The 15,540-nt window shown below is 43.2% G+C and overlaps 1 protein-coding gene across 1 annotated transcript in view; it reads left to right on the forward strand.

The window, feature by feature from the left end:
• LOC143280175 (delta(24)-sterol reductase-like) overlaps positions 1 to 15,540 on the forward strand; it is a 28,835-nt gene that overhangs the window by 5,317 nt on the left and 7,978 nt on the right. Inside the window, exons 2-8 of the mRNA XM_076584769.1 lie at positions 3,176 to 3,437; positions 4,502 to 4,620; positions 6,717 to 6,983; positions 8,985 to 9,125; positions 10,232 to 10,357; positions 10,991 to 11,062; positions 11,482 to 11,660. Of these exons, the coding sequence (XP_076440884.1) occupies positions 3,176 to 3,437; positions 4,502 to 4,620; positions 6,717 to 6,983; positions 8,985 to 9,125; positions 10,232 to 10,357; positions 10,991 to 11,062; positions 11,482 to 11,660 (1,166 nt within the window). The remainder of the gene's footprint in view (positions 1 to 3,175; positions 3,438 to 4,501; positions 4,621 to 6,716; positions 6,984 to 8,984; positions 9,126 to 10,231; positions 10,358 to 10,990; positions 11,063 to 11,481; positions 11,661 to 15,540) is intronic.

Consider the following 15,540-nt stretch of genomic DNA (forward strand, 5'->3'; position numbering starts at 1 on the left):
TGATATATATATATATATATGAATACAGATTTTTTTTAAAAACAAAAACTTGAAAGATGGCTGAACATTATTATACTCAGTTACATGCAGTTAGCAGAGGTCATCATCTGGACTTGTGACTGGACTCTAGCTTTTTATTCTCAGTGATGCAGAGCAAAAGTGCAGTGGCTGGTACCTGTGTTTCTATAAATCCAAAAAAAGTAATTAAAACTAATATGTTGTTATTGAAAGAAGTCATTCAGTATGTACACATGTATACAATTATATATATATATATATATATATATATATATATATATATATATATGATCAAAATTTGGTATATTTCCATTATGTTTGCCTTGAGATTGCAGTGCACTCAAACCAGTGAGAATGAAACGTAGTTTTGTTAATCTAAGGTTTGTTGATTTAAGGCTTTACTTTGTAATGTTCCTGTTCACCAGTGGTATACACGTATGGAAAACCTGATACAGTGACACACTTTCTGACATCTGTACGCTTGTTCGCTCATGCACACGCTCGCGCGCTCACACACGCATGCACGCACGCATGCAACTTAAATGGCAAGTGTTGAAATTTGAGACAGTGCCCGTGAGGGACATCCATTTATTACTCACTGGGCACCATTTGGAAAGATGTTTGGTGGCTTTTTATTTCTAATCAGAGTTGATTTATCTTCATTTATGTTCATAAATTCTCATCTTGTTGAATTTGAAGAATATGCATAGCCCAGAGCCCTTTAAAAAAAAAAATAATAAAAATTAAGATCTACGCTTTCATATGTTACTAACAAAAGTTATTTGGTGTTTTTTAGGACCTTTTTTTTTTTTTTCTTTTTTTAAGTTTTCCTTGTTTAACTCACATGCACGAATGAGGTTTTAACTATTTGCTACAAAATATTTCAGTGGTGTGGGTGGGTGGGTGTTTACCTTGCAGACACACACCACTGGCTGCATTTATTGAGCGTTGCAAACATTGCAGATGTAATCAGAATGTATAGCATTAGACTGAACATTTTAAGATGATCTGGGAGCCCCTAGAATTATGGTAAAAGAGTCCCTGGAACTCCCCCAAAACTGGCTAAAGTTTTAACTTACCAGAAGCCCTGAATAGCAGTTCATACAGAATAATAACTGCATGTGTCAGATAGTATCTCATAAATCAGGTAGTAGCAGTAATAATTTTTTCTAGGTCTTAAGCGCTTACTTCATCAGTGGTGTGCAAGAAAGTCTGTTTCGTTCTGTTGAAGAATGTGGCTGTCCTGGTAAGCTCCCTAGATCATGATTAGGGCCCCGATGACCGATAGTTATGTATGCAATGGAAGGTCATTGTGATATATCACTCAGAAATGTGTACCGGTGGGTTCAACACAGTTCAAGTGCACCCAGAGTAAACTGACATCTAATCGGTGCTCTGTAATCTGTGCCATTGACAAGTGAGGGACTGGTAAGGTTAAAGGTGAAGGGGGTGTCAGTGTGTGATGGGGTCAAGCAATATGATTTAACAGGAACACAGAACAAAAAGCCCCGTGAGGCAATATTGGTTATCATGATAGTGGATACTTACGTGTTATATCTAGAAAACTGTTGTAGGTGCATTACAAAAAACACGTGGTAGTACACATAACATGATATAACGTTAGAAGGGTGAACAACAGAGAGGCCAGGGTGTGATTGTGAGGTGTGTGAGTAGGTCCTGCCACAGAGAGGATGGCACAGCGGGCAAAACAAAATAAAGTGGGGAGGGGGGGGGGGGGGGGGAGCAGTTTACTACAGTGTTGACTTTCAAGCGTTGGCATACATGTGAATGCAAAAATTCTCTTGACTGTGGAATGTTTATCTGGCTGGTAACAGTGAGTACCAACACTGTTGAGTCAAGAATGAATTTCATAAAATAATAAACTAATCAGTTGGAAGCAATTTGATAAAATGAATGTTTGCTTTCTTGATTTTTAAGCGCCATAAATAGATAATGTAATTGTTTTTTATCATGGTTTTTGTTGTTGTTGTTTTTTAGACTGGAACTATCTGTTGAACAGATCAAACAATGGCAATTTATTCATAAAATTGGAATCTGATTGACTTATCAATTTAAATGTCTTATCAATTTAAATGCGTGAAAACTATCTGTTGAACAGGTAAAATGATGGTGATTCATTCTTTATTAGAATCGGTATAGCATGGCAAATTCCACACTGCATTTACAATGTGGAACAGGTAAAACAATGGCAACGCTCCACATAGCATTTAACAATGTGGAAACTGTCAGTTGAACAGTTAAAACAATGGCGACCTTCCACATAGCATTTAACAATGTGGAAACTATCAGTTGAACAGTTAAAACAATGGCGACCTTCCACATAGCATTTAACAATGTGGAAACTATCAGTTGAACAGTTAAAACAATGGCGACCTTCCACATAGCATTTATCAATGTGGAAACTATCAGTTGAACAGTTAAAACAATGGCAACCTTCCACATAGCATTTATCAATGTGGAAACTATCAGTTGAACAGTTAAAACAATGGCGACCTTCCACTTAGCATTTATCAATGTGGAAACTATCAGTTGAACACTTAAAAACAGTGGCAGCCCTCCACATAGCATTTTAACTGTGTTTAAATAATCTGTTGGTACAGGTAAAACAGTGCGGATTCATTCATTCATTGGATCGGTATAAAATAGCAAAAGATTAAGCACATCACCCCTCTTTCGCAGCATCTGCATTGGTTTCCTGTCTTACACAGAATGAAGTACAAGATCAGCACTCTATGTTAAAGATGTATTCATAAATCTGCCCCTTCCTATCTCTGTATCTGCCTTCACCTCTATACCCCATCTCGCTCTCTACGATCGGTTTTGAGTCCACTCTGTTTATGCAGACCTTGATTCAAACACTCCACTGTCGGCTGCCATTCTTTGTCTCTGGACCTTGCTTTTGGAATGAACTTCCTCTTCCGCTTCGTCAGGTCTCTGCATTCAGGTCTGGTCTTAAAACCCACCTCTTCCCACGATAGCCTCCCTTCGCTGCCTCTTCTCTGTCTTCAGTTTCTCAAGTTTCGAGTTACGCATGCATGTGAACGACAGGTGGGAAAGCACCTTTGATTTGTCTCTGCACAAGATTCAGTACTATATGAATACTGATCATTATTATGGCTACTATGGGTTGAAACAGGTGAAGCGATGGCGGGCGGATGGCTGCCAGACCCCCATGTGCACGGCCCGGCCCGGCTGGTCCAACATCAGCTTCCGGCGGGGGCTGTACAAAAAGAAGATGCGCAACATCGACGTGAACCTGATCGATATTCTGGATGTGAACACGGACACGGGCGTGGTGCGCTGCGAGCCCATGGTGACCATGGGGCAGGTGACGGCCTGCCTGAATCCTCTGGGCTGGACGCTGCCCGTGCTGCCGGAACTGGACGATCTCACCGTCGGTCAGTGGCTTCAGGAGTGTGGCTTGGGGTGGGGGTTAGTGGGGGCAGGTGAGTGGGGAGGGGGGTGTGCTGGGAGGTTAGGGTAAGGGAGGGTGTGTGATGATGATAATTAATGTTGATAATCACTGCGACTTTTGTGGCAAAGCCTTCAGTGTAAAGCAGTCATATTATTGGGGTTTTTCCAGCTCTCAGTATCACCTGATCTATGCCCTCTTGAAAGCAAATGGAAGATCACTGGGTGTAGTTTTTGAGAGCAAGAAGATTGTGCACAAAAAAAAAAGGGTTACGATCTTGTCGTGTGGTTGGCTACTTTCTGTCTTTTGAGGATATAATCTCCTTTACATCAGGACGAAGACTGTTGTACCAGGATCTTACCCTGGCTGAAGACAAACCCCCCCCCCCCCTCCCCCCTGGCCCCCTCATTAACTCATCCTACACCACAGCTACATGCTTGCTACAACTCACCTGGACCAGCACTACACGAGCCCAGTAAAAAGTAGGGTTGTTCACTAAAATGGCGAAAAATTGATGGAGAATTGTTATTTGATCAGTCAAGCAGAGCTTCGTTTTAATGCTTCTGCAATCTTCAAACGGCTCAGTTTAGAATGCCAGCTTTACCAAGCAAGAACAAATGAAATTAGAATGCTGCATTGGGTGTGCAGGTCCACAGGGAAAGTTATCCTGGCACAAGTTCAGTAGTACCTGGAGCAAAATCAGTTAAAATCAGTCACTTAATAGTGTGATACAGACCTTAGGGTCTAAGTTGTGTCTATCATTGATGAACTCAAAGTTTTTGACAGAGGCACAGAATAAATGTGTTAAATAAAAAATTATAATTACAATAATAAAAGGGCTTTTTATACTACACTGGCACAGCATGTTATTTGCTCTTGCATACATACATGTGCACATGCTTGTTTGTAAACATGTGCGCACATATGAACAAATTAATGCATGCACACACATACATACTCAGTGCTCATACACCCCCCCCCCACACACACACACACACACATGGTTGTACACCCACCTACACACACTGCCGTTCTGTTTGTGACCTGCAGGTGGTCTTATCATGGGCGTGGGCATTGAGACATCGTCGCACAAGTTTGGTTTGTTCCAACACTGCTGCGTGTCCTTTGAGCTGGTGCTGGCTGATGGTACAGTCGTCAACTGCTCCAAGGTAACTGCGTTTTCACTTTGTGTGTATGTTCTGCATTATCATTTTGTGTGTGTGTATGTTCTGCATTATCACTTTGTGTGTGTGTATGTTCTGCATTATCACTTTGTGTGTGTGTATGTTCTGGTTCTACATTATCATTTTGTGTGTATGTTCTACATGATCTTTGTGTGTGTGTGTGTGTGTGTGCCGGTAAGCACAAATGCTGCAGAGTAGAACTGAATGCTGATCTGAAGGCTTTAATGTGTGTGTATTTGATTTTTAAAACGTGAACAGTTCACACTAACCTGAAGCTGATCCAAAAATTCATGGACAGAAATCATGATTTTGGTGAGTTGAAGGGCAGCTAAGGATAGACAAGAACGTGACACTCCGGGGATTGTTAAAATCCTCAAATAAGCCGCATCCTTGTATAAGCCGCAGAGGTTGAAGTTGGGAGAAAAAAGTCGCGTCTTACAGACCAAACTTTACGGTAAGTACAAATGCTGCACAGATCTGTGTGTTGGACCAGTTTTGCATTACACTATATCATTCAGACGTTTGCAAACGTGATATGAAGGCGCTTGAGATCAACACTGAGTCCTGGGAGGACCTTGCAGATGACTGCAACAGCTGGAGAAGCACTCTCAAGAATCAGCTACGGATTGGTGAGGACAAACTGTCAGCTGCTGCAGCAGAAAAGCGAGCTCACAGAAGAGGGACGGCAGCCAACAGACCAGCATCAGTTTACACATATGACCGCTGCGACAGAGACTGTCTCTCTCACATCAGTCTCTACAGTCACCGGCAACGCTGCTTGGTCCAAGCAGACAGTCCAATTAGACATTAGGTCGGATATACTCTATCCATGGTCAGCCATGACCGAAGGAGACCTACTATATCATTCAGTGCTATGAAGAGCAGCATAATGTATTAACTTTATTGAACTTTTAATATTTAGATTTCTTTCATGGAATGTTGTGGTGTTTCATGGTTTTGTTGCAGGATTCTTGAAAGAAAAATAGTTCAATGCATATTTTTCTTTGATTCTCTTTTCTGTTTTAATGGTAACATCTTCACAGATATGCTCTGGACTCCCAAGTACTGCATTCTTTCTATAACTCAGCATCTTTCACATGATCTTTAAGAAATACAAGGCAAAAGATGGACACAACCTTTTAATCATGCACCATAAGCATAAATAGTGCCTAAATCCACCTCACCAGTTTGTCTCTCCTTCCCCCATCTCTTATTCTGGCTGTGTGTTACCTTCAAGATGTTTTGGTGAATGTTTTGTGTTAGTCTTTTCTCTGGGTGAAAATTAGGCTGTTCTCCCCAGGGAGAGCGCCTTGCTACAGTGAGAGCGCGAGCGCCTTGATACAAGGAGAGCGCCTTGCTACAGTGAGAGCGCCTTGCTACAGTGAGAGCGCCTTGCTACAGTGAGAGCGCGAGCGCCTTGATACAAGGAGAGCGCCTTGCTACAGTGAGAGCGCGAGCGCCTTGATACAAGGAGAGCGCCTTGCTACAGGGAGAGCGCCTTGCTACAGTGAGAGCGCGAGCGCCTTGCTACAGTGAGAGCGCCTTGCTACAGTGAGAGCGCGAGCGCCTTGATACAAGGAGAGCGCCTTGCTACAGGGAGAGCGCCTTGCTACAGTGAGAGCGCGAGCGCCTTGCTACAGGGAGAGCGCCTTGCTACAGTGAGAGCGCGAGCGCCTTGATACAAGGAGAGCGCCTTGCTACAGGGAGAGCACGAGCGCCTTGATACAAGGAGAGCGCCTTGCTACAGTGAGAGCGCGAGCGCCTTGATACAAGGAGAGCGCCTTGCTACAGTGAGAGCGCGAGCGCCTTGATACAAGAAGAGCGCCTTGCTGCAGGGAGAGCGCGAGCGCCTTGATACAAGAAGAGCGCCTTGCTACAGGGAGAGCACGAGCGCCTTGATACAAGAAGAGCGCCTTGCTACAGGGAGAGCACGAGCGCCTTGATACAAGGAGAGTGCCTTGCTACAGGGAGAGCGCCTTGCTACAGGGAGAGCGCCACCCTTTTTTTTTTTTGTCACCAGTGCCGTGATTTTTGCGTCAGCGTTCAGTCTCCTACTGAGACGAATTAATGTTTGACTACAGGAGGAGAACCCAGACCTGTTTTACTCAGTGCCGTGGTCCTACGGCACCCTGGGATTCCTAGTGTCGGCGGAGCTGCGCATCATCCCGGCCAAGAGGTACGTGCGCATCGAGTACAAGCCTGCCCACAGCCGCCAGGACATGCTGCGGCTGTTTGAAGCGGAGACGAGGCGGAAGGAAGGGAACGAGTTTGTGGAGGGCTTGGTGTACTCTCTGGACACGGCCGTCGTCATGACCGCCAACATGACGGACGAGGCTGAGCCGGGCAAGGTAGGTCACTCCTGTTTAATCAGTTCTGTTTTTTTTTGGGGGGGTGGGGGGTAGGCTTTATTTTTGTGGAGTTTTTTTGTTGTTGTTTTTTTATTGTTTGTTTTTTCCCTTTTTGGTTGAGTGGTTTGCAATAAAGTTGGGTTTTTGGTATCTTGGAGTAGGTTTTATTTTTGTCGAGTTTTTTTGGTGGGGGTTTGTTGTGTGTTGTTGCTGTTGTTTTTTTGAGGGGTTGGCTGTAAAATTGGGTTTGCGTTGATTTGTGTTTTTTTGGATTTTTTTTTTTTCATTTTATGTGTATAGTTAATTTTGCTGTTCTTTTTCAGTTTGTTTGTGCTCTTGATTGAATATAACACACTGTCTCTATGTTCACTGGTGAACATATTACCCACTTTCTCAGAACTGAAATGGTGAATCTTTTCACCTTCCATATATATATGCTGAACTGGTGAATCTTTTCACCGTTATTTGCGTAATTGATATAATCTAACGTACATACACAGTGCCTTGACAAAATTGGTTAGGCATTATGATCCAGTATTCACCAGTGAACAGAGTTCAGTTCAGTGTTTCACTGTGGTGTTGTGTCCCCTTGGGAAAGGCTCTTTACTCCCATTGTCCTCGCTGCAGCCAGGCGTGACTGGGTGCTGCACTTTGGTCGGGAAGGGTTAACTCACTCCAGACGAATAGTTCTCTCCCTTGCTTTTCCCTACAGACGACCCATTTGTCAGGGTTAGGGGGGAAAAAATCACAAAAAAATACAAAACATAAAGTAACTGAATGAAACTCACTGTATTTGACCCACTGACCCCTCTCCTCAGGTCGTGTTGAACGCCCATCCCCCTCCCTCTTCACTGCTCTCAGAAGCTGAATCGCAGTCAGTACCTACTTGCCAGTAGCTTTCTTCACTGCAGATACTTTATTCAACGTCTTCATCATCCTCGTCAGTGTCGAAACTTTCAGTCTGAAGCATTTCAATCACTTCAGCAGCGGTAAAAGCAGCTGTCGTGATCTAGTTTGCTCCAAAAATGTCCACTTGTATCGCCTGCGATGACATTTTCAATACGTATGCAGATTAGTTTGTCATGCGGGGTCCTGAACTCGCTGGCTCGCTGTGGACTGTGTTGTTGAAGAATCTCATGAAGAAACTTTCCATTCGACCCTTGACACATTCGCAATGCCCGGTGTAGCTGTGATTGTTATGCTACCCCATGAGGAAAACATGGAAAGATTTTTAATTGTCGAAATCGCTATAGCATTCCATGGTCCGGAGTGAGTTTAAAGCCTGAACCGGACTATAAATGGCGGGCGATTTGAATCAAGCCAGTTTCTCACCAGAGTCTGACACTGTGACGTCGGTGAAGGTTTATTCAAAATAAAAGCCTAATAAAGCTACGGTTTGGCTTCATTTATGGCAGAGAGCGAGATTTGCCTAGCAGCTTCCAATCTAGACCTGAATTGACTTTGGAAAGTACAAAATGTGTCAGCTACACGTAATACAAAATTTGAATGCAGAGAAAAGGGGCGGAGCTAGAGCCGTTTGTGTTTGCGCTAGACGTGTCTGTCAGATAAAAATAGCACCAGCACGTGGTACTGTCCGGTGAGAATTGGAAAGCATGCAGACAGCCCCTCGACGTTGGCAACCGTAAACGACCACATTGTGTGGCAGGAGTACACGGATATCTTTCTCCGCTAACAGTGAGTCGGTCTTTGTTTTGCTTTCACCTCCCACATGTTTACATTTCTACCGGACACGTGCTCGCACTTTTTATAGATAAACTCCGCCCCTTTCCCTTTTATGGATAGGCTCTAGTGCGCATGCGCAACCGAAACCTTGCTCTCGGGAGTTAAGACTTTAAGTGGTGGAAGGAGAGGGTTGAACCCTGCTGTCCTGTACCAAACCCAAACCACTGAATATGAATTCACTGCCCTATGTCTGTAAAAGTCTATGGGACCACAAAGCTTTTAACTGGACCTACATGTGAAGGGGTTGTGTGGTTTCAGGTCAACGCTATCGGGGACTTCTGGAAGCCCTGGTTCTACAGACACGTGGAAGGGTTCCTGAAGACAGGGCCAGCTGTGGAGTACATTCCCCTGCGCCACTACTACCACCGCCACACTCGCAGCATCTTCTGGGAGCTGGAGGTGGGTGGGTTTCTGTGGCAACAGTTCAGCTTCTGCTGTCCGTTTAGTTTCAATCACGATTAGCTGGCAGTGTTTTCTGTGACAAATAATGGTTTAGGTTTTTTCTGATTTGTAAATCTCATGAAAATGTGTCAACGTTTAGTTGTCTTTTGCCCTTGTTTTGTAAAAATCTGTGTAATATTTTAAAAGAGGTTGTCAAAAAAAGAATGGAATTATAGATATTTTCTACAAAAAAAAAAGAAGAAAATAAAGATGAAAAGCAGTTTGCTGACTTGACCAAGTACAAAGACAAGTAAATAAATGGTTTGCTTCTGTATCTTGACAATGTTTTGTTTTTGACATGTCTTAAGCTTATGGCCTGCAACCTGAAGATCGTTACCGTCACCATCATCATTCTTGCTTAACCCCCCACCCCAGGAAATTAATCCCCCACTTACTCTAATCTATAGTTTATGTTCTTTTAAGAGCCATGCTATCTTTTGTTGAATTAATCTTGTTCTTATCAGATGTACGTCTTTTGGTGACAGTGATGGATACCTGAAGGTGGAATCTTGTTTGGTGGCAGAATGGTTATGATGCTCATCTGCCAGTGCAGTATCTGTGAGGGTCTGAGTTCGGTTCCTGCTCTTTCCCTTTCTCCTAAGTTTGAGTGGAAAATCAGCGTGGTCATCACTCGGATGAGATGATAAACTGAGGTCATGATTGCAGCATGCACTTCGCACACTGAAAAAGAACCCATGGCAACAAAAGTGTTGTCCTCTGGCAAAATCCTGCTGGAGAAATACTCTGATAGGTACAGACATATATGTGGTTCATCCGTCGGGATCGACGAGGACCATCTAGTCATCCTGGGGGTGGGTGGGTCGGGCTCTGTGAGTGCGCAGATGACTGATCAGGCCAGTCTGCGCCCGGAAGGTTCTGACGCAGTGTGGACAGGGGACATATATATGCATGCACTGAAGGCCTGACTGGCGTGCTGAGTTATTTGATGGTCAGGCATCTGCCTAGCAGACTTCACGTTGCGCACATGGTTTTGTTGGAAATCAGTGACGCCTCCTTGAGAAACTGAAACTGAGTGTTCCTCCTGTTTTCTGTTTTTTTTCAAGGACATCATTCCGTTTGGCAACCACCCCCTGTTCCGGTACCTGTGTGGATGGATGGTGCCACCCAAAATTTCCTTGCTGAAGCTGACCCAGGGACAGACCATCAAAGAGCTGTATGAGAAATACCAGGTAGGGAGGGAGGGAAGGTGGTCAAAGAGCTGTATGAGAAATACCAGGTAGGGAGGGAGGGAAGGTGGTCAAAGAGCTGTATGAGAAATACCAGGTAGGGAGGGAGGGAAGGTGGTCAAAGAGCTCTATGAATGATACCAGGTAGGGAGGAGGGAAGGTGGTCAAAGAGCTGTATGATGATAGATAATTTTATCAGGTTCCCAAAATAGTGAGTTATGGTACAGTGAATTGCCCAGTTTCTGTCGCAAAAAGGTGAAATCATTTATATAATCCTGGCTGTTGCATCTTGGGCAGAAATACAACAGTTTTGGTCTTATTTTTTACTCAAGAAATTAAATGATCGCAAATTGTTCATGTCTGTGATTATTTTACTTGTGGGTTTGGGGATGTGCAGTAATGAAAACATTGTCAGTAATGAGTACGGGGTGTGTGTTGTTTTTTTTCATGATAATGGTAATATATTTAACCTCGTCAGAAAGGAAGTGAAGATAAATTGTGCCAGGCGTGATGGTGAAAAAGTTGCGTGTGCTTGCATGTGTATGAACACTACATATGGACAGTTTCCTTCCTTCCTTTGACATTTGCTTTGTTTTTACATGAAAGGAAGGGAACTAAAATCAGTTTGTGTCACAGGTGATTCAGGACATGCTGGTTCCTCTGAAGGATCTAGGAGAATCCCTGGATGTCTTTGACAAGGAGCTTAAGGTACTATATATTTTTTTTTTTTTTTTCTTTTTACTTTATTTTTTGCTTCTCCATCATCACACTCCCATACTGCTGATTATGAGTTCTTCATATGCAGCCACAGTTGTTCCGTTTATATCTGAATTTGTTGTGTGAGTCGTCCTTTTTGTCTTGTAGATGTACCTGCTGTGGCCTTTCAGTTTATTTCTCGCTTCGTTGAGTGAGTCGTCCTTTTTGTCTTGTAGATGTACCCACTGTGGCATGTCAGTTTATTTGTTGCTTTGTTGAGAAGGTTGTGCACTTTGTCTTGTAGATGTACCCACTGTAGCTGTGTCCTTCCAGTTTATTTTTTGCTTTGTTGAGGGGGGTTAGCTGTACCCTCTGTGGCCGTTCAGTTTATTTCTCACTTTATTGATTGGCTCATGCTGTTTGTCCCGCAGCTGTACCCCCTGTGGCTGTGTCCGTTCAAGCTGTACGCCCAGCCCGGGATGGTTCATCCTGAAGGGAATGCCGACGAGATGTACGTGGACATCGGGGCGTACGGGTCACCCAAACAGCCAGCCTTCTCCACCATTCCCTCTACCAAGCGTCTGGAAGCCTTCGTCATGAAGAAAAAAGGGTGAGGTTTTGTTGCCAGAAGCCTTCGTCATGAAGAAGAAAAAAGGGTGAGGTTTTGTTGCCAGAAGCCTTCGTCATGAAGAAGAAAAAAGGGTGAGGTTTTGTTGCCAGAAATCTTCGTCATGAAGAAAAAAGGGTGAGGTTTTGTTGCCAGAAGCCTTCGTCATGAAGAAGAAAAAAGGGTCAGGTTTTGTTGCCAGAAGCCTTCGTCATGAAGAAAAAAGGGTGAGGTTTTGTTGCCAGAAGCCTTCGTCATGAAGAAGAAAAAAGGGTGAGGTTTTGTTGCCAGAAGCCTTCGTCATGAAGAAGAAAAAAGGGTGAGGTTTTGTTGCCAGAAGCCTTGGTCATGAAGAAAGAAGGGTGAGGTTTTGTTGCCAGAAGCCTTCGTCATGAAGAAAAAAGGGTGAGGTGTTGTTGCCAGAAGCCTTCGTCATGAAGAAAGAAGGGTGAGGTGTTGTTGCCAGAAGCCTTCGTCATGAAGAAAGAAGGGTGAGGTTTTGTTGCCAGAAGCCTTTGTCATGAAGAAAAAAGGGTGAGGTTTTGTTGCTGGAAGCCTTCGTCATGAAGAAAAAAGGGTGAGGTTTTGTTGCTGGAAGCCTTCGTCATGAAGAAAAAAGGGTGAGGTTTTGTTGCCAGAAGCCTTTGTCATGAAGAAAAAAGGGTGAGGTTTTGTTGCTAGAAGCCTTCGTCATAAACAAGAGAGGCAAGGCCTTCAAGACTCACTTGTGATACACTTAAAAAAAAAAAAAATCCAAGCTTTTTATGTATTGAGTATAATTTCAAAATGTAATGTTTAAGATGAGAAAGATCAGTTTAAAGCAAATTAAGTCCCCTAGCATTAATTACAGAGTAATTTCCCTTTTTTACTATCTGCGCCAAAACGTTTGCAAAATAAATAAAACTTCCATGCTGAGCAAAAGTAGTTCCTGTTTGAACAGAAAATGATAATAATGACTGCTCTTGTAGTTGGGTCAGAATATCAGATCAAAGTGCCAAGTTTAGAGATACAAAAAATATAAATATAACAGTAAATGCAGTTTGCATATAATTAGGCTTCATTTTTTAATTTTTTTGTGCCCATCCCAGAGGTGCGATATTGTTTTAAACAAGATGACTGGAAAAAACTGAATTTTTCCTATTTTCATGCCTAATTTGGTGTCAACTGACAAAGTATTTGGAGAGAAAATGTCAATGTTAAAGTTTACCACGGACACACACACAGACACACACACACACACACACACACAACCGAACACCGGGTTAAAACATAGACTCACTTTGTTTACACAAGTGAGTCAAAAAAGGGAAAGGTGTTGCGTTGTTGTTTTTTTGCTGGAAACCTTTGTCAGAAAGAAAAAAGGATAAGGTTTTGTTGCTAGGCACCAGTTTCACCTCAAGCAAGCGTCACTGCATTCAGACAAATGACCATATTTACGCTTACTTCCGCTAGGCAGATACTTGACCAGCAGCATAACTCAGTGTGCTTTTAATCAGGCCTTGAGTGCATGCTGTATATATTTGTGTATCAATCAGAATGGATTTCCTCTTACAAAATTTGGCCTCAGAACAACTCTTCTGTTGCTATGGGTTGTTTTTCATTGCGCCAAGTGCATGCTGCACATGGGACTTCGGTTTATCGTCCCACCTGAATGACTGGACACGCCCAGTAGCAGTAGCGAACTGGTCAGCTTTGCAGACTGATGACTTGAAGGATGGAGGTTCGATTCCTGTCAGAGATAGTTATTACCGTAGGGTTTTTTCTGTCTGTGGCCAGCTCTGTAAGAATTTGTTGTGCCATGGGAAGACTGAGATCCCAGAGTCAAGGGTCATCCATTTAACAGATTTTGGGGGTGTTGCTCCAATTTCCTGCCTGAAATGTGAAAGGCCTCAAAGCCTTTTCAGCCATCAGGCAAGTTAATTCATACCCATTGTGTCTAGGGATTCAGCTGTGGAAGGTGGGGCCCATTCCTCTTCTTCCACCGCCAAAAACCTTCCTAAACTGCAGTCATGAAACCCTGTAAACCCACCTGCGTGGAGTGAGAAAATCAGAACAAAGTGCCTGTCCCAAAGACGCAGTGCCATTTCTTCTTTTTACCCTGCCATGTAGGCAGCCATACTCCATTTTCGGGGGTGTGCATGCTGGGTATGTTCTTGTTTCCATAACCCACTGAATGCTCGGACATGGATTACAGGTTCTTTAATGTACAGATTTGATCTTCAGCTTGCATATAACAGGAAGAGGGTTCAGGCACAAGCAGGTCTGCACATATATTGACCCGGGAGATCAGAAAAATCTCTACCCTTTACCCACCAGGCGCTGTTACTTAGACACAAACCCGGGACCCTCAGATCGAAAGTCTGCTCGGCTGTTGTGCCCATCCAGTGCCATTTCAAAAGGGTACATTTTGGTTTGGGACAATGTGACATAGCTTTTCTTTGCACTTTCCTTTCATAATGTATCTCAGTGTGTACCAGGCCCAAGAGATAGACACATGCTGTGCTGGTCAGGAAATTTGAGCGACACTCCCAGAGACACTTGATGGAGTGGCCCCTGCCTCCCTGTTTTAGCTGACGGCACACTGAGCTCAGGGTGGCCAGTGGCTGTGTGTGTGTGTCAACAGGGAACGGAGATATACAGAAGGATGGATTGGAGAAGGGGAGTCCAAAGGGAAGTGTCTGATGTATGGACATAGTCACATACATTATGTGTATCTGGTGTATGGACACAGTCACATACATTATGTGTGTCTGGTGTATGGACACAGTCATACATTATGTGTGTCTGATGTATGGACACAGTCATACATTATGTGTGTCTGATGTATGGACACAGTCACATACATTATGTGTGTCTGATGTATGGACACAGTCACATACATTATGTGTGTCTGATGTATGGACATAGTCATACATTGTGTGTCTGATGTATGGACATAGTCACATACATTATGTGTATCTGGTGTATGGACACAGTCACATACATTATGTGTGTCTGATGTATGGACATAGTCACATACATTATGTGTGTCTGGTGTATGGACACAGTCATACATTATGTGTGTCTGGTGTATGGACACAGTCATATACATTATGTGTGTCTGGTGTATGGACACAGTCATACATTATGTGTGTCTGATGTATGGACACAGTCATATACATTATGTGTGTCTGGTGTATGGACACAGTCACATACATAGTGTGTCTGGTGTATGGATACAGTCACATACATTATTTGTGTCTGATGTATGGACATAGTCACATACATTATGTGTGTCTGGTGTATGGACACAGTCATATACATTATGTGTGTCTGATGTATGGACACAGTCATACATTATGTGTGTCTGATGTATGGACATAGTCACATACATTATGTGTGTCTGGTGTATGGACACAGTCACATACATTATGTGTGTCTGGTGTATGGACACAGTCATACATTATGTGTGTCTGGTGTATGGACATAGTCACATACATTATGTGTGTCTGATGTATGGACACAGTCATACATTATGTGTGTCTGATGTATGGACATAGTCACATACATTATGTGTGTCTGGTGTATGGACAGTCATACATTATGTGTGTCTGATGTATGGACATAGTCACATACATTATGTGTGTCTGGTGTATGGACACAGTCATACATTGTGTGTCTGATGTATGGACACAGTCATACATTATGTGTGTCTGGTGTATGGACACAGTCATACATTGTGTGTCTGATGTATGGACACAGTCATACATTATGTGTGTCTGATGTATGGACACAGTCACATACATTATGTGTGTCTGATGTATGGACATAGTCATACATTATGTGTGTCTGATGTATGGACATAGTCACATACATTATGTGTGTCTGGTGTATGGACACAGTC

This window comes from Babylonia areolata, chromosome 3, assembly GCF_041734735.1.
Source record: "Babylonia areolata isolate BAREFJ2019XMU chromosome 3, ASM4173473v1, whole genome shotgun sequence".
In the NCBI taxonomy this organism is placed as follows: Eukaryota; Metazoa; Mollusca; class Gastropoda; order Neogastropoda; family Buccinidae; genus Babylonia; species Babylonia areolata.